Source organism: Lissotriton vulgaris, chromosome 5, assembly GCF_964263255.1.
Source record: "Lissotriton vulgaris chromosome 5, aLisVul1.2, whole genome shotgun sequence".
NCBI classification, from domain to species: Eukaryota; Metazoa; Chordata; class Amphibia; order Caudata; family Salamandridae; genus Lissotriton; species Lissotriton vulgaris.
In genome coordinates this window covers 893,989,760-894,010,236 of record NC_141693.1, presented here as the reverse complement: position 1 = coordinate 894,010,236, position 20,477 = coordinate 893,989,760, and the positions used below count along the sequence as shown (strand labels likewise).

The following is a 20,477-nucleotide window of genomic DNA, read 5'->3' as shown; positions in this document are numbered from 1 at the left end:
AATAAAAATGGCTGTGAGGGAGACAGGCTCCTGTAAACAAACAGTCAGGTGCAAAAGATTGGAACTCAGCAGGTATGTTAATGTCCCAGCTTCCTTTGGCAGTCTGCAGTCTCCTGACCCCTCCCTATCCCTATCCTTTGCTCCACCCCCAGGCAATTCCCTCCCCTGCCTCCTGCCGCTCCCCTTCTACCCCACAGTCACTAGTCCTTCTCGCCCCCATCCTCAGTGGCACCTATGTTTTATGTCTATCTCACTGCTTCTCCTTGTGCCACCATCAGTGTGATATACAAGAGGCTGGAGTGAGCTGTTACTTTAGCTCTCTCTGCCCTCCTCCTCCTACCTAATTTAAAGTGAAAGTTGGGTGGTATAGGCTAAAATAACAGCTCCCTTCTGAACTATGCATTTGATACTGGAAAGCCTGACAGTATGTTGGCGACAGAGTGCAGCTTTAAAATTTAAATCTGTACTCTCTCTGGCATGAAACATTTGTCTTGCCAGCTCGGCCATGCTGGTTTGCTTGCTTCTGGGCCAGAGTATTTTTGTAACAGGCATGTCTACTGCTGGTCACACAAATACTGAAAATGTAGCTTTTTGGCTGCAAGTTATTTTCAGGCCTCTAGATTTGGCAAAAAAGACCACAATATTCTTGGGAGGCTGTAGAACATAGAGTAATCTAGAAATGCTTAGTTTAGAATTAGAATGGCAATATAGACAATCAATTCAAATAAGTACCAATTAATGCCAACAAAAAATTAGGGCTCGGGTGAATAATGAATGTGACCACACATGCTGATGAATGGCACAGTTGAGAAAACTAGAATAGTTTCAACAACACCCAACACGTTTTGACTAATAGGATTATCAAACAGTATAGTTTGTACCATGATTTTGGCCTGATTGAGTATTGCTTTGAGGGAGGAATGATCATAACCATTAGTAGCTGACAAACATTGGGCGCCAAGGCCTGGAATAAGCTCCCACCCTCTTTACGATCATTGTCCCAAGAAACTCAATTCAGGAAAGCATTAAAAACCTGGGTCTTTTCTTTAACTGATGTTGCCTGCAGGGCGCTGGTGTAATATGTAGTGCAAAGTGTAAGCCATCTCTTTTCCCTCCAACCCCTCCATCTGGGTTGGGTGAGCGCCAAGATACTCCTTGGAGTGATAGGAGCGCTATAAAAGTGTCCTTTACATTACATTTCAACCCCATGGAAAGAGAGTTCTAGGAGCCTTTATCATGACAAAGGGACAGAGTCACTGCTCCATAGAACCCAGTGAAGACAACAACGAAAATTATCAATTAGAGACCACCACCCACCCCAAAAAAAATGGAGTACATGATAATAGGTGGTTTACTAATTCAAGAGTATCGAATTAGTCAAATAAGGACAAATAAGAAAAATTGGGTCAATGTAAGGCCCCCAGAGGTAAGGTGCCGGAGATGTAGGTTAATTAGAAAGGAATTTGTTTGTGTTAAAAATCATCTACAAACAGATCGGCCACGTGTAGAGTAAAGCTTCCTATATAGCTACACCATTAACATGTACATAAAACTCCTTTAAGAATAAATATTTTTTTGTGAGGGTAATCTTAGTCGGATGAATTAAAATGCATTTTCAATTTGCTAGAGCATCTGTTCATGGTATGTTAGCGTGCAAGGACTAGAAGCCCATGGTAACTATTATTGGAATCAAAGAGCATACACTCAATAACATTTATTATGTGTGTGTAATCTTTGACATATGATAGAGTCAGTGGGATAAAGGGCTTTATGAGAGTGTCAAAAATAAGAGGTTTCAGGATAGACCGGCAATACCAACCAATGATATAAGCCTTAAGGATATGCTTTTTGCTATGTTTGCTATACTGCCTAATTATCTAATGATAGAGTTAAAACTGGTTAGCCTTTTTTAAAACTATTCTCATTTTATTATTCACAGTATACATTTGTTTCATCAGCACCATTCATTAGCACTGCACCAGCATCTTGATTATTCACTGTAGCCCCATTTTTTGTTGACATTGATTTGCACAGTCTATAGTGCCTCAACACTGCATATGTAAACACTGTATAATTACCATACTTTGTTGCACTTTACTTTATTTACGGAACTACACATCTTCTATTGAGTAGCCATGTACTAGTTGCCACACTGATATTCAGAAATTAGCCCCAAGTGAAGTATGTGAACTGATGGAATCATTGTTTTACACATTGTACTGCCCACCTGCAGCATGATGTCCTAGAATTTAGAATGTGGTACTAAGAATTAGACATTACAATTTAACTTTTTGCAGTTAGTGGTATTAGCTGGCAAAAAATAGGCATGTTTAAAAGAGTTTTCAATTTAAACATTTACAGCACACAACAGCAATGAAAGTTAGTGGCCTATATCCCTAAAAGAGAAGGACATGAATGTGAACATCCCCCCATATCAAGTATGGCACGCTGGATGTGGAGTAGAGTGCGATTGCAGCAACAGGAGGGGAAGTAAGAGTGTGCACAACTTTGTCTTTTTAAACTGACTAGTGATACTTTTTACTTGAAATCAAACTGTTTTTAAGTAGCTATGGCTCCAGATTAAATAATCCTCACTGCAAATTTAAAATTACTGATACTACGGCATTAAATCTCTTTTGTACCAAAACCATGAATCAACTCACAAAAGCAAAGAAAAGTTAATTTTAGAGGTTAGTGCTGCCAGTTTGGAGAGTCTAGAATGGCACATAGCCCCAAAGGTCGGAGTATATTAACTCCTTTAGATTGGGGGAATTGTGGCTTCTCTCAGCATGCTGCTGTTGCGACAACAAAAAGGGTTTCAAGTGTGCCAACCCCAAAGCCGATATGTTTTCGGGTGTTGAAGGTCTTGTACCATTGTCAATAACACAACTGGTTGTGGCCATCCTATTATATAATATGTGACACACTAGAGTGTATACTATATTTGATATCTTGAATGATATCTGAATATGAATGGACTCTGATCATAATCAAAGATAGAGAGCAACCTCTAGTTCCACTCTCTGTTCTGATTTACATAGTGTACATAATTTCCTATTACATGAATTATTTTATAGGACCCATTTATTCAGTCCAGACAGGGATTGAAATGTTGATCATTTTAAAATAAAAACTGATAGAAAAAACAGTGAATCGCTGCAAATAAAAATGTGAATTCTTTTCTTCACAGAACAGCATACAGCACTACAAGACCCCCAACACAATTCACACAGATTGGAAAAATAAATACTTTGAACTTTTATCTGAATTGGAGGTTATAGGGATAATACATTATGATAGAAAATAAGAATTCCATAACAGTGCTGCAGCCCCTGTGCAGGCCTTCACCTTCTGGAAGTGGAATTGGGGCATTTCTAGTCAGATAGCTTGATTGCAGTCTCCTAAAAAGCTTAAGCGGACTGCTGATGTCAGAAGAGTTTTAGAGGTGGCATAGCTCATCTTAAACAAAATAGTACTCTCTCAGAAAGTCAATGAAGTTCACGTAGCATGGGAATAGTTGATCAGCTTTGTACATCACTAGTCTTGTTGCAACACAGAGGTTTGCAGTAAAAGGGGCAGGGGAAAACTTACGTACTTCTAACAGACAAAGTTATCCTGTTAATCCTGGATAGGACCAAGGCCCGGGCCTGATGTCAGAAGCAGGGATTTATATTTTCTCTGTTCAGATGGTTAAGCTAAGTTTGAGCAGATGGGTAAATATTTTTCACTAGGACCTACAATTTGGAGCCAAGATTAAAGTCACAGGATTTGGCTTGTGGTAGGAAATGAGTAACAATACCATTGGCAACTATGTCCTGGAGCCAAACGCGCATAAGCAAAGAGCGGAGATGTAAACAATAGGAACTCAATCTTGAGGAGTCATGGGATCTAGGTATTATGTGAAGGAACAATAAATTGATTCTCAAAAGCAGTTGGGGATTATAACAGTTTAAAAAGCATGACCTGTCTCTGCATAGTCAAATGCTAGAGACTGTACATACCAGGTCGAAAATGTAATGCAAATAAATCTGAACGGTGGATACTGGCAATAGAAAAGAGTATATATACATTATCCGGGTGTAATCAGAAAGATAGCTTTCCTCATGTTTGCTCCTAAATCCCATCCGCTCGGTAAAGAGGACATTGTAGAAGACCATTTGGTTGACTGTAAACAATTGTGTTGACAGGTAATAAATTAGCAAGATGTGAATGAGAACTTGGTATAGTTGGGCAAAATACCCGGATGTGCCAACTAAACACTAATGCTTACAAAGGGTACCCAGAAACACCCACGTCTCCTTTAACAATGCTCCTTTGAAGAATCTCCCTGAAGCTTAACAAACGTGCATTCTACATATGCTCTGTTTCTAGAAGTTCACAGGGTTAAAGATAACTCCTAATATGAAGTCAGAAAGTTCTCACAAGCTTTGAATGGTCTGAATATTTGTTTGTTTAGGAGAATTTCAGAAGCACCTTAAGAAATAAATGTGAGTACTTCTTTACCCTTGGGAAAATTTGTAACAGTTGGAAAGATCAATTCTTGTGGCTATATTAAGGCCAATTAAAGGCATTTTCTTGTAGGAGGCTTTTGTATCCTATGCTTCTTGCAAGGCATTCTCATCCTTGGAAACTACTGTATGTCGCTCATGAAAGATTGACCTGAATCAGCGGGAGGTATGTGAAGAGAGCAGCATTGGATTTCATCGGTCTGAGGATCAATGGCGTTTTTTCACATGGAAAATATTTTTTATGTGGGAAGCACAAAAAACAAATCAAGTATGCAAATGCACATTTGTCTAATGTACCCCTGGTGAAATCTACAGGAATCCATATAGTCCAGTGGGAGTACACAAGAAATCACTGTCTGAAACTTACCGGAGTGGATTTGACTTTGGAAATGATGGCCTTTCAGTGCTTAATGTGTGCCAGTGGTTTCCCAATTGTCCGCACTGGCTCTGTACTTTTAATTTTCAGATGAGCACAACAACTGTGTTCATTAAGTCAATATACACTGAAAATGAATAATACGAGCCTCTCATGCCCACTATAATAGCTTTGTGTAGCCTAAAATCATCAGAACTGTCGCTTGCAGGAGTTCGAAGTTAGGTGTTATGTTGGTACAGTCAATGGCAGCGCTGGCAGGGTATGAGTTGTGAAGGTTGCAGTGGCCTTCCGAGAAGGGCCCCAGCACTTTTCTTTTTTTACTAATTAAGCACTGCTTAGTGAATTGTGCACAACAAAATCTGCAGATTATGTTCATGCAACCACTACAGATGCAGGAGATAGAGTTGAGTCTTCATCATGCAATCACCTAAATCGCATTTACTGCGTACACCAAAACCAGTACCAAGTTAATTTATCTCACGGGAGAGGCAAAGTTGATGGTGGAAGCAGGAGCCTTTGGTGGATTTATCCAATGAAGCATAATTCAGTCACATAAAAGCAACTGAATTGACATGCAAACAAACACTTCACGTGTTGGCAAACAGTTAATCTTCAAGTCTAATGAAATGTGACCAAATCTTTAGCTTATATATGCCACAATGTTGACATATTTAACCTGTATGCAAAATTTTAAGTACAAAGAATTATGAGGATAAAGACACCATACACTTACCAGTCGTTCTACTATGCACAGGAGTATATTTACAGTGTCTAATCTATGGCTTATGTCTTCCCAGTATGAAGTCAAAGTTACAACTGGCTTGGTTTGGGACCACGGAAGGTAATAATAGTTATTGCCTGCAGAACAAAAGATATTTTGGAGTCAGATTGTTAATAAAAGCTTGACAGAAAATAATAATGTCCTTAAAAAACATCCAGTCAGTGTCAGGAAATCTACCCATTAATACCCGTTGAACAAGCCGACACCTAGTTCCCCATTAGTGCCCCAAAAAGATACCCTGTATCTACGAAATGCAAGTTATCACTTTACCATTACCATTAATGAGGCTTCTAAATGCACATTTAAGTTTTTTTTTTTTTAAATAGACCATATACTAGAATCAAACCTAACCTAGAACCCCTTGGCAGAGTAAATATAACTAGCTTCTTTAAGCAATCAGGTCTAAAAGTTAACAAATATTCTATGTACAACTGTCAACATTACATTCAATGAGTTGATTGGTAATGACAAAGATGCAAACAGATGCCCTGAAATAATGAGCTGTATAATTTTAAGTAGATTGAAAAGCCTGTTCACAGTGTTACCATTATAACTGGGTCTGAACTGGGGTTGCAAAGTGAGCTAAAGAACGATGATGGATTCAACCCAGACCTGTGACTGGGGATAAGTGTCTGAAAGGTTTCAGCGCTCCGTCCATCATCTCCTTGTATTTGCACAGTGCTACCATTAGACATTCTAAAAATGTTAAATTTTCTGCCGAATCGCACGAATCTATAGAAAAAAATTCCAAAGGAGTCATGAAGCCAGGGACCCCCGAAATGATATCACACCGTGGCAATTTTTGTGGCAGGGATCTGTGATTGATGTGTCACTCTACACATCTTTTTCTGCACTGATTTGTCATTCAGTATGTGTTATATAACGTATTTATGAAAAGCTTACCTGTCAGCACTATACATTATAACACTTTAAATCTCTAACTCTTTGGACCTTCACAAGTCTCTTTAACCTATTATTTACTAAACAAAAAAAGATACAAAATAAACACTGCAACTTTATCCAATAACTCCTTTGAAGAATTGGATGTTTGTTGATGGACAATTCTTAAACTTCGGCGGTTCCATTTTAATGAGCTTCTTTACTAACCATTACTGCCCGTTTCATGTTCTTTACAAACACATTTGACACTTTAGAACTACAATCAAATGTAATTTTTATATTTTAGGTCTCATTTTATCAAGTTATTTCTCATGACAATGACTTTTTCTGCAATTTTTGACCTACCGCCATAAGAATTGTCTGTTTCTTATGCTAAATTTGTGTGTAGTAATTAATTGTTCAAGACGTTTACCACCAATGACTGTTTTGAATAGACTGGACCTGCCTACAGGTTTCTAAACAATCATATAGTGAAACTAAACTCTCGGGTGAGAAGGCACAATGTCAGTACCATCTTTGCATTTCCCATTCTCAGAACACTTTACATGTGACAAGGAGTCAAGGAAAAATGCTTTGGATTTGCTGCCTTATTTACAAAGAGAATATTGACTTCAGGCAACAGGCAATCAATCCTCTATTACACCATAAGATAAGCATCACATCAATTCTGTAGTCTAGGTAAGGGTTTTAAAAATTGATTATATTGTTAGGAAAGCAATATGTTACTTGCACCAAGATTGTTTGCAGCAGGCAGTGCTGTAGATTCACATGCTCTGCATACTCTCCTGCCATCTAGTGTTGTGCTCGGATGTGGGCAATCCGTTTTTCTTCAAATAAGTATTTCGACTCACAAGATACTACTACAGTTGATAAAGCACATGGGCATCAGCTCCATCATTTGATTGTTTTCATCTCATGTGGTGAGGATAGAAATGGAGCATAGAAATAAAAAAAATGTGGCCACGCAGATAAAGAAATGAAAGGAAAATCCTCTGCAAAAGCTGAAGGAGGGTGGATGCATGCGAATCAACAAAGCTAGATGCTACAAACAGAAGCTTACAGGGTTACATATTCTGTTTGTGACGTGTAGTTGTAAATACATATGCTCTGCACATACTGTAAACTAGTTCTTGCATAAGTGCTGGTTAGACCGAGATTGTTGCATTAGAAAAATTGTACGTAGTACAGGATAGCCAACTTGGGCTTGTTGGCATGCCAGAACATCCACACAATAGTGTTTGGTGAACATGCGTGGGGTGGACCAAGTAGCAGTTTCACAGATATCAGCTATGGGGATATTACAGAGAAAGACCATGGAGGTTGCTTTCTTGTATGTAGAATGCAACCTAAGTGGAGCAGGGAGATATCTTTTGGCTTTGGTATAACAGGTTTGAAATCATTTGACTAGCCAATGGGCTACAATTGCTTTTCAAATGGCACAACCTTTGTGTAGTTAAGCGTATGCGACAAACAACTGTTTTGTCTTCTGAAATGATTTAGTCCTATTAATGTAGTATTGGAAGGCCCTCTTAACATCTAGTGTGTGTATGTCCCTCTTTGCTACAGAAGCTGGGTGTGGGGAAAAACACCAGGAGTTCAATTGACTGGTTGAGGTGGAAAGAAGTGACCACCTTGGGGAGGAACTTTGGCTTAGTTCTCAGGACCATTTTTTCAGGATGAACTTGAAAAAAATGTTCTTATAGAGTAAGGGCTTGAAGCAGACACACTCTAAGGAAGTTATTGCAACTAGAAAAATAATTTTTCAGGCTAGAAATTGGAGGCGCATGAAAGGGCTCAGAGGAGTGGGGCATTAGTCTAGTTAGGACTATACTGAGATTGCATACTAGATTGCATACATAGTAGTTAGCTGGATATCATAATCCTTTTATGTCCTTCCATAAAGGGTTCCCTGTTTAGTAAGTAAGCTGTGAAAGCAGCCAAATGAAGACAAATAGCAGTATACGTGAGGCCTGCATGTTGTAAGTGAAGCAGGAAGCAAACAATGTCTTGTACTGCTGTATTCAGAGGATAATAAGTTTAGGTAGGCAATAATAAGCAAATCTTTAGCATTTTGTGGCATAGTAGGCTCATGTAGTGGGCTTGCAAGACTCTTGGATCGCAAGGTCAAGGTACCTGGGGATACCCCATCCCGTTTGTGCACTGATGAGTGAGACAGTCTGGTTGGTTGGACAGCCTCTCATGAGTAACTACAGATAACTTGAGAAGGGTTGTGAACAAACTTTTTCGAGCCAATTAGGAGACACAGGGATAAGGGCGAGGGATATTTGTTGCAGCCTTCGAACCATATAGGGAAATAGTGGGAGAGAATGAAAAACGTAGGCAAATATCCCTGACCAATTCATCAAATTCAATTAAAACGCATTTCTTAAGTGCATGGCTACCCAATGGGCTTCTCGCGCTAAAATGTCTGCTAGACTCCTAGGAAATCATGATTACACAAACAAGTACGTTTTAAGCTGTAACTTGAAACTGAGTAAATTGTCATTCTGAGCACTAGAGGAAGGGAATTTCATAATTTGGGGAACCAAGTGTGCAAACGAGCGGCCATTCCCCACTCCTGGCCTTATTCACACTTGGGACAACCAGCAAACAGGCCCGGACTGGCAGTTGCGGGCACCGGGCAATCCCCCGGTGCGCCGCAAGGGTGGGGGCCGGTTTTGGGCCCAGGGGGCCGTTTTTGTTACAGGGCATTTTTTGGCAGCATAGCTGCAAAAGCAGCCCTGTAACAGAATCGTCCGAAAACCGTCCCGACAAAGCGCTCGGTCGCACCCCCAGGGGGCTGGCCGAGCACTTTGCCAGGGTCGTTTTTGCTTCTCAGTCCGGCCCTGCCAGCAAATTTAGGTTCTTTGATTGTAGATCTCTTGTGGGACAGTAAGAGTGAATCAAACGATGAAGAATTTGTGGCCCCTTCCTATAAAGAGCACGGTGAGCCAGGCACAAAGCTTTAAACTGAAACTTTTTTGTATCAGCAGCCAATGTAGCAAGACTAATGCAGGCAAAACTGTCTGATGCTTTGGGATTCCCAAGAGAGCCTCTTAACAGATTTCGGACAACCTAAATAGAAGGAGTATCACTAGTCCAACAATGAGAGTATCAAGTCCTAAAAAACACTTTCTGTACAGGGCTTAGCAACCACCTCAGAACATTCATGAGGGTTTTCAGAAGCTCAAAGCAGGTTGATGACAGATTTCTAGCCTGGGCTTCCATGGCACGTTTACTGTCACTGAAGTGGTCAGTGAAGATTACTCTGGAACCCCACATTATAGGTGATGGGATGCTGAATAAAAAGGTCCTTCACTGACTTGAAAACATCTGTCGCTAAGTAAGGAGGTGAGCCATTTGTGAGCTAGAAAAACAATCCCCACTTCCTCCGGTATTTTAAGCAAAATTGGATAATTCATGGTAGTCATAGTGCATTGCCCATGGAATGTGGAAGACTGAAGGTGAAGCTTGGGCCTCTAGTGTTTTCGGTGATTGCAAACAGATCTACGTTGGAGATCTCCCAACAGCGAATGGGCGTTCCCACTGGTGAACATGTTGCTGCATCCTGCTGAGCAGGTATTCAAAATCACTGTCTACTTCTGGAAGGTACTCTGCCACCAGATTTACTTTGTGGTGAATTGTCCAACCTGAATTGCCCAGTGCTAGCACAAACAAATGGAGAGATTGGGCTCCTCCTTGCTTCCAGAGATGATACACAGCAGTCATGGTGTCTATTGCTTAAGGTTGTTGATGTGGAAACCCTGTTGGAGGGGTATCCACATGCCCTGAATGTTGATGTCTCCCTGTGACAGAGGCACCAGTGGTAATTGTCTCTTGGGGGCCTGCCCTGCAACAGGTTGTTACCATACCATAAGCAACACACTATCACCTTGGGTCTAAGACATGCACTATAGGGGCCTAAAGTAGGCAAAAAGGTGGTGGATCTATGTCCAAACTCTCTCATTAAACATTATTTACAGTGTAGCCTAAAACAATAAAGGTGGGGGAATTTATCCCTTAAGGACTAGAACCCTCACTCACCCGAGGGTGACATGTTTCATCATATAGGTTCCTCCTTACCAGTAGGAAAACCTAGTCCTACTGGGAGCTACAACTTCTTCACTGTGAGGAAGGAGATCAGAGATGTTTTCGTTAGTTTATAACTACGGGGATATGATGCTAAAATCCCATATGTGAGGCTTATGGTGTAGTGAGGGTGCAGCGCAAAAAGGAGTGATGTGATGAAAAATATAGTGTATGTTAAAACTGCCTAGATTGATGCAAACTAATTTTATTCATGTGCTCTCCCTGGCAGGATTAAAAAGCATTGCAATAAGTAGTATGGATTTATAACTACTATTGAAAAAAGGTTGACATGTTTCAGCCATATGATCAGAAGCCTGTATCAGTGGCTTTCTTAAGGACCAAAAAGTAATAGAATATTGCATTTGCTGCTGCTACTACATACAGTGTTAGAAAAAAAAAAGATACAAAACCAGTATTCCTGTGACGTAGTATCAGGTAATACTTGGAATATCCTCAATAGTAGGATACTGTGCCTCACCTCTACCTGGCAGGCAGCTCAGGGAAAGAGGCCCCACTCTGTCCGTCGGTACCTTGTGGCAGAAGCAGGCTGCCTCGGGATCTGATCATATGGCTGAAACATCTCAACCTTTTTTCATTAGTAGTTCATTCACACATCTGGGAAGTTAATAACCAAAGATGGTATAATAGTCGTAATGACCAAATACAAAAGCTGCATATAGCAGGATCTGAAAAGCATTGGTGGCCATGGAATGGATGCGTAGGGTGTGTAGGTAGTGTAAGAGAATTGTATGAATGAGAGGTTGCTAGATTGTTGTTTGTCTCTACCTGGGGTTATTTATTTATTATTCATTGTTCTTTTGTGAATCTCCATTAACGTGATTATATAATCTTTTGGATAATAATAATAATGTGTTGAGTTGCTTATGTATAGTATGTAAAGAAAGAAAAATATGATGAAAACAATTTTGAAAGGAAATTAAATAAAAATAAAAACATATTTTGTAAAATGTTAATTGATAGCTAGCCCACCTTTTGAATTTGTGCTAAATCAGTTAAAAGAAATAGGTCAAGAGGGAGATTTTTTTCTTGTTGTGTTTAATTCCAAATTAGAACCTTGTAGACTAACTTCTGTATGCTCAAAAGTACACAGAAGTTTACAGTTACACATGGGGAAATGCCTTTAAGCGCCTGCAATTACGCCTAATTTCCACGACCAGAATATTTTTTCTAACCTATATCCCCTCTAATTTTGGAAGTGTTCAGTTGTCTTTTCCAGGCTTCAAATGAATTCACTGTGGATTTTGACAGCAGTAAGTTTACTACAGATTCCAAGATCAGAATGAGCCAAGAAAAAAAGTGAATACCTACATTTTCTTGGGCTTACCCACCATCCTCACCCATGGAGTAGTGTTAGCTCATGCAAATTATTACACCATTGTGGTGTTACATTGTGCATGTCAATCTATTCACAACTGCAAATTAATATTATGTGAACAATATATATTACTCAAGCCATTTGTACAAATAAGTGAATTTCTATGTCAATGGCTGTGAAAACCAGGCCCCAGGACCATATCAAATCAGCACGAATGCTGACATTATTGCAAGGATGGGCCAGGATTGGGGCAGTCAGGAAATCAATCTGAATGCCCCCTAAAATATAAGGAAATGGGCCTCTTATGGAGAGATAGCCCGAATATCACCATGAGTATCCACACTGTCACAGAGGGGCCACTATTATGTAGGAATAACCAAATCTTACTAAAAATGCCCCAAATTATGTCACATATTAACAACTATTAGGATTAGAGTGTCCCTGAGGGGCATGGAGAATGTATTGCCCACAATAAAATCTTATATGTATGAGCCTGAAATTTATTGGTTGGGATAAATTCCTCCTAATCAGAGTTTTTATTTTGTAATGGGGAATACCATGCAGATTTTTGAGCTTACCGCACAATTTATACAACAATGGATTCATTCACTCTTTTTTTGCAAAATATGGTCAATATTTCGAGACAACCCCTTTATAGAAAAGAACCAATCAAATTATCCCAGGCTTCTTTCCATTAAACAACATCAGTTTACAAATCTGTTCTATCATATTTAAAACTAAAGTGATATTCTTCTCTTTTGGATTTCAGTATTTAAATGTTTTCAAATTCCCTCTCATATGTTGTGCCAAGGACTTAACTTCACAACTTATTGTGATCATCCTACAGCCTTGGACACTGTAAAATGTCTTCTTCTGCCCTGCAGTAAACCTATGTGTCTGAATGTGCTTATGTTACACTGTACAAAGACAAAAGCAAGAAAGCGGAGTCAGCAATTGCGACAGGAGTAGTAGGACGAGTAAAAAATGGTCCACGAGGATGCTGAAAGAGTTGCATGGCAAGTTTCATCCGACTAGGCAACATCTGGCTCATAGTCTGCCCTGACATTTCTGCAAAAGGATTCAAGTAGGAAGGACGTGTCAGGCTCTGTGCACTCAATCACTGTGGAGCTGAGACTGGATTGTGGCTTACAGCAAATACTGGGGAGCAGTGTACAACTTCTGAAAACCAAACTGCACATACATTTTCTCAGGGTGTAAACAGAAGCTTAATTATTTGGACAGTTGCATATTTGGGGCCCCTGACACTTCCCAAGCTGTTGACATTGGGAGTCTTGAGCATCTTCAATGAGGGTGAATTCAAATGTTTTTATTGGTTTCAATATCTTTCACACCATTGAGATACTACAGCACATAGCGAGAAAGGTGTCTGGCATAACACAGCTATACCCTAACTTCCACTGAAGTGTCGAATACCATTTCCCAAAGGAGGGCTATGCTCCATGCTCTTAGGTTATAGACCATTACATTCAACTTTTCTGTATAATCGAACTGTAACCTCATTGACTGTAGTCGACTCAAAACCATATAAACTTGTTTTTCCTGCAGTTCAGGTGACATTCAATAGTGCATTGCAAAAATCTGCTAATAACCCAGATGTGGCACTGAGGATAAATTGATTAATTATGAACACAAGAACCCTATTTCTGACTGCAGGTTTCCCAACGTCAGCATATAGCGCAATAGTGGGAGCATTATTTTTGTCTCCTTCTGCCTCCACCTCTGCCAAAAATGGAAGCTTTCGTAGCACTATATAAAAACAATACTTTGATATCTTCCACATTTTTATACATCAATGTTTTCCATTTACTTGGCCCATTTCTGTATGGCAGGAAGGGTGTCAGTGTCTTGACCCATCACCTAAACGCAAGTCAGCTATGGAGGTAGAGTTCATCACTGAGTTTTGAGGATCCCTGGACTGCATGAACTGATTAATGCATTTCCAATGAATGTGTTAAAGGCAGTGAAAACTGCTATAACTTTAGAGTATTTGATTATACAGCAGAGCCTTATTTAGATGTGTTGTCAGAGTGATGGCAACTTTTCTTAGACACAGTAATAATTGTATTTTCTAGTTCATTAGTGGTAATCAAATTCAACCTGTAGCTCGGAGTAGTGATCTACTTGATTCCCGTGGTTTACCAGAATCCTGTGTTCTCTCAGTGTTTCTTACGGCAGGGTTCCAGTACTCTTAAATGCTAAAGCGGGACCTGATTTGATGTATTTGTTGGAGGCTTTTTCCATCTGGTAACTCATAGTATACTTATTCATCTTCATTTTCCCAACCACAACCTAATTCCTACCTTGATGAACTAGCCAAAGGTGTCTTTATACGGCTGAAATTGTAATGCACACTCTGTTGAATGGGGTCTGTTTATTGCAGCAACACATTGTTCAGTGGTTCATGACTTGCTGTACCATGAGTCATGGGTGCAGTCTGGTGCTGTGTGATTGGTGATTTTGTTTGGAAAGGGTTTGCTGCAAGCTGCAAAAAGGTCAGTTTAGTCCATGTGTACAATTCCAGCCTGGCATTTGCAGGGAGTATCCATTGGCTATTTTAAGTGAGGGGTTCCTACACAGTATATATGGTTCCTAAACTAATCCGTAAACTATAAGCATCATGGGCTGTAATGTGCCCCACATATTGTGGCAACAATGCAGATTTTGTGCATCTGTTCATGTCTGATTATGAGGAACTACTGGGAAGAAGATAATGCAGTGGGTGGTTGGCAGATTACCAGTGATGCATAATAAACATTGTCCGTTGGGAACATGTAAGGTATCAGAGAATCAAAAACAGTCATTGCTTTTAGTATTAGCTAGAAGTAGAATTGCCATACAATGGTTACAGCCTGCAGAACCACCTGTAGAAAGATGGTGCCGGAATGCTCTCGAATGAGGTTTCATATGCAAAAAGAACATTTGATGGACATGAGATGTAGTTAAATAAATTCCACTTAGCAAAATGCAGGACTGATCAAAAACCTGCAAAAGATATCAGCCTGTGGAAAGAGTAAATGTGCCCCATGTTGTGAGAACAGACTATTTGCCTCCATAGCTCATTGGGAAGTAATTGAAGCCATCTGCACCAAAAGAGAACTGTGAACCTTGAGGGAGTGCATGACCTGACATAAGGATGTACATACTAATCCTTGGAATGTCTGGGAAAGGCACCTGGGGTGGACCTCTGTGCTTTTTGTGATGAAGTGTTGATTAAGTGTACACACACACACACCCCCCCCCCACACACACACAAAAGCTGTTGGTTCACCAGAGCTAGTGAGCATTTTGTTAACACTTTCAGTCATATACTGCTTATATTCAGTCATCCCAGAACAGGTGAAGGCATACAGACACAATAATTCCCAATTAATTCACTTGGCAACCTTCTGTGATCATTGAGGTATCAAAGTTTTTACATCCAACATGCTCGATATTTACCATCAAACACAGCACGGCTGTATTGTGTTGTTGATGCCAGTGGCTTGCAGGTAGTATCAAACTTGTTGCCATAATTGCCAATGCTAACTTCAAATTGAATGGCCTCGCCGACATCTTGCAGCATTGTCGCAGAATGAAACACAGCACACAGGCTGTACTTACGCCTGCGTTGGTACTTCTACAGAGATAAAGAAAAAGAATACAATGGTTGTAATTGCATTATAGATATTGGACAGCATTTAGTCCGACACTAGTCTATACTTTTCGCTTTCTCTTCAACCGGTTACTTTTTATAAAACACATTTCATTATAGCAAATTTGTTATGAGCGTGTTTGGCTAGTACTCCCACCTTGTTAATTCAGAAACTTAAAAAGAAATTAACATTAAAAATATAGAATGAATCTGGGATTGAAAGGTATTAGACCAAAACCAAGAGCTTCACAGATTCCTATGGAGCAGTTTATGCAGTGCTGTCTTTGAAAAGCCATTATTACTGGGATATCCACTTTTAACCTGCTCAACATTGAGAGAACATTTATGCAACCGCTTCAAATTCTAAAAAATGTCTTTTGTAATTTGTGGATACGGAGGCCACATATAGTGGTCACCATGTCCTGCCATTAGTTTCTCATTCTTGTTTAAAAGCAGGAAACTTCTAAATAAACTTTGCAGGCTGTCCTTTCCTTTAGTTTCCAAAAAAGGTATGCCCTAGTGCCGGCCCATGTGAAATCCTCAGGGCAAAAATTAAAGCATATGTGCTATCTTGAGTTCGAAAGGAGGGACTACATGCTTTAAAACATTCAATGTGTTTGAAGAATGATTAGGTAGTGTATATACTAACTTCTAAAAGTGACTTTATTCATACCACTCCATTTGCAGTTGGGGGTGAAAATTGTGATAAGACCACCACAAGATCACTACTCGGTTGGGTTAAAACAGTACAAACCCAAATGCAGCAGCATATTTAAAAGCACCAAGATATGGTAAGGACTAGATGCTGCTATAAATCTTCAATGGTGAAGCCATGTCCACATCTCACAGGTGAATATTTTATTACAAAAATTTTGGTTGAACCATGATATGTGCAACTAATCATTTCTAGAGGCAGTCTAAACAGAGTATAAGCAGCCGCATTCCGTGCAGGTAACAGCGGTGGGGCCGTGTAAGGGGGGGATTTCGAGGGACAATGCAGAGGGAAATTTAAATATTCAATTTTCCCTCTGCATCGTCCCTCAAAATCCCCCCTTACACAGCCCCACTGCTGTTACCTGCACGGACCGCAGCTGTGAAAAAGTGAGCTGTTAAGACAGTTGATTTTATTGGCAATATCTGCCTTTTCCAAGTGTATATGATGCATAAATAGCAACCAGTTACAGAGCCCTTCTCACATCATTCCTTAAACCTGTATGCTGTAAAATGGTTACTGTAAGTAAGAACTCTTGACTTTCTGATGCCTCATCTGCCAAAGATGAGATTGTTTTTTCTCATTTGCATTTAGGAACGTTTAATGGCTAGGAAGAAAGCAAGGTTTACATTCAAAAGTACTTCTGATGGTAAGATCATTTTATGTGGCCAGTTAACAGTGGAGACTTGTCTTGAAGTAAAGCTATAATGAATACTCTTTCAGAGATGTATAGTTCATTTGTTTAATTGCGCATTTGCACGTCGTATTATTTTAAAAGAGGAACAGAGTTCTTTGAGGATAAGCAATTTAGGTATACTGCTGTTGATCAAGATATTCATAGGGGACAGTAGTCTCTTGTTATCACACATACCATCTCTCATGATATCGCCCTTTCCCCATTCCGCTCTCAACTCTCTCCCCACCTCTCAAACCACTCTTTCTCTTCCTCCCTCTCTCACATTACATGCTATCACCTACCTCCACAACGAGTATGTCATCGGAGGGAATATCTTCAATTTTCTTTCCTGGTGTGACATCAAGTTTAGTAGTTAGTTCAACTAGAAGTCTGCCTCGGTAAGCACAGCCTTCACCCTAAATCAAAAACAATATTACACATACATTTTAGTGAAGGCACAAATTATTATGTTGAACACCTTACAAAAAAATACATCCCTGACAAACTCAGGGCACTTTGCATTAAGAGTCATTGTATGAATAAATAACTTAAGATTTGCAGAGTAGGACATGACTAGCAGTTTTCATCCCGATAACGCTAATCCTTATCCATACATTAGGTAGTAAAGCGCCTGATGCTCCAACACATTGAAGTACTTTGGAAATTATATTGAGGATGTTATCCCAAAAATTGCTTTTAACTTCTTGAGTGCAACTCATCCTTAAGTTTATAAATACTGTTGTATACCAATGTATTGCTCATCTGCCATGAAATTGTTTTAAACATATATCCAATGTGGTGCATAGAAGTAATTGAATCTTTTGATTAAGTGTCACCAAACTACAAAATACCTCATTATGCTTGCTTCAGAATATCAAACACTGGTGCTCTGTAAAAGGCTATTCAAATAGTGTCGCAAGTTTGTATCATTAAATATTTTTATAACCCAACCAAATGCTTCAATGGAAGTGGCCTGTGAGTTATAATAGTGTACATGTTCTTTTAAATAAAGGGACTTCAGTTACGTCTCAATCTCACAAGCCCAAGCCCACCTGGTTGACATTCCCACCTCCTATTTAAACAAGATAATTTCAGACATTATGACTTAGTAAAATATCTTGGACAATATTAGCAACATAGCTTAATAACTGTACTAGTAGACTTTATTGTTGGAATAGTCAATTTTCTTTCTCCTCGAATCACACTTTTTAAAGTTCTTACTTCCGGTTTAGTCAAATAAGTGACAATGCACCAATCTTCTACAGTGGTCGGACATAGGCTTACTTTTCACTGGGTCTGTGGATTTACTCCTGATTTTATAGGTGTGTATGTCTGGACAGGTCTAAAAATATTCTATGAATCACTCTTCAAGAAAGGCAATCATGTATTCAATTTAAAATCATCCTCGCCATCAGAATGGCTTGTTTAAGGTCGTAATGCAGATATTCAGCAATGCTAATAAATCTTCCAAAGCACTACATTTTCATGCATATAGGGAATGAAATGGGTGACTAATATACAGCATTAAAAAGAAATTCACTTGATAGTGTTATATATTTAACCTAGAAAACTAAACTTTGGTTATCAATTAAAAAAAAAGAAAGCCTTGCTGAATTAAATTGCACTGTAGTCCATAATTTAAATGCAAGAAACCCAGTATACAGTAAAGACAACACAAGTGTTTATTTTATATCAGTAAAACATATACCATATGAATCCTCTTTCAAGATGCTACAGACTGTATCCATTTCCACAAAAAATAGTATATTTTTGTAACCAAATATAGGAGGGTATTACGCCCAGGAAGAATAAAGCCTGCCCAATTCTGTATTTCTCAAAAGTTTAAGCTATGTTTTCATTAACCGAATCTCATAATATACCCTCCTTCGTGTAAAGTCAAAGCCTTTAGCCCTGCACAGTCTCTTTCTCTTCACATTTCCTTATAACATGTTTTCGTAATGTCATTCAGACCTCCAGGAAGGTACTGAAAAACTCAAACAAGGATCAATAATAGTTCGAAATGTTTCCTGACAAACATATCCAGAAGTTTGGCATTGGTATCCAGGCACCAATTTCATCTTGGTTTGGCAGACTACTTCAAATTGTGGACAAGAAATGTCAACCCACTTAATACACAATGTTCATTTCTTGCAACAAAGCAAGTATTCAGTTTGGATTATCTACACCCTTTTCTGAAGCAGATATTGCTGCAACCTTCTACGTACTAGGATCTACAATGCCAAATATCAACCTACCATAGCCCTGGGGCACTGCATACTGTTATTTAAGTCACTTTCATCTTTCTGTAATGAGCATTGTACAGTGCTCTGAAGCATCTTGTGCCGGAAAGTGCCACATAAAACCTTCTTCATAAATAACCATCTATCTTTCTAAAAATGTACTCTTAACACATTGTGTGTGCACACAGATGTGAATGGGAATAGAGGAGGCGAGACCCTACAGATCAGTAAACTAATGAAATAGTGTACAGTAATGTTACAAGTGGCAGAAAGAGGAGCATAAAGCTCATGATAAATGGAAGAGAAATAAATCAACAGCAAGGGTGAATTAACACCTATATTAATTTTTTAGTTTAGGTCAAATGAACAGATTGGACTAAAACAGTTGAAAACAATTTAAACCAAAAGCACAGGTGCACCACACAACAACTGCTGCTCGAGGGAGTGCCGCTGCTGCGACGATTCTCGTGCCCTTCGCCGATCACAACCATCGGATTGCAGCCCTGTTCTTTCCTGCCTTATCTGGCTTCTAGTGAAGAGCTGTTTGATGATCCCTGCACCTGGATATACTATAGGTCCAGCAGTGTCTATTACTAAACAATCATTCATCTTAATAATTTGGTGATTCTGCAGATTCTTAGATCTCCATATGATACTCTGAAGATTTGAACCTGAACATCTTCTTCAATTAGACGGTGGTAGTGCAGGACTCCGTATCTGTGGGTCGAATTTTTCGATTACCTGCCTAGCCGTGGCCTGTATCTAGACGGCTGTAAAACCTTTGTCCAAATATTTTGCCGGATGGGAACACAGCCTTTGAGCAGTGTTTTTCGATGTCCTCCTCAGCCCATGGAGACATTTGACTCTTTCATCTAGTGCCCTGAAGTCCTGCACTAGGACGAAACGCGTCGGCTCTGTGTGTTTTTTCTACGTAACATGAAAATGGAATAAAGAGAAAAAAACTGAAGAATCCTTCTTGTGTGGTCTATTGGATATGGACATTATAGTAGTTCCTATTTAATCTATTGTAGTGTGGTACACCTGTGCTTTTGGTTTAAAGTGTTGAGTTCCTGAGGAAACAAGTACTGTGACGGTGGGTGCTATTCGGTGTGCACACCGACCCTTTGAAGTATAAAAGGGATAATAATTTTGAGAGCGATAATAGGTTAGGTGCTGGCAGTGAGACAGTTCCACTGTTCGCTCCAAA

At 39.4% G+C, this 20,477-nt stretch overlaps 1 protein-coding gene across 2 annotated transcripts in view; it reads right to left on the bottom strand.

Annotated features, from left to right (window-relative positions):
• MYOF (myoferlin) overlaps positions 1-20,477 on the bottom strand; it is a 550,379-nt gene that overhangs the window by 211,138 nt on the left and 318,764 nt on the right. For both annotated transcript variants that reach the window (XM_086922487.1, XM_086922488.1), the window contains 3 exons: positions 17,333-17,446; positions 15,450-15,627; positions 5,618-5,742 (listed from right to left, as the gene is read on the bottom strand). In XM_086922487.1, coding sequence (XP_086778613.1) covers positions 5,618-5,742; positions 15,450-15,627; positions 17,333-17,446 — 417 coding nt within the window. The remainder of the gene's footprint in view (positions 1-5,617; positions 5,743-15,449; positions 15,628-17,332; positions 17,447-20,477) is intronic.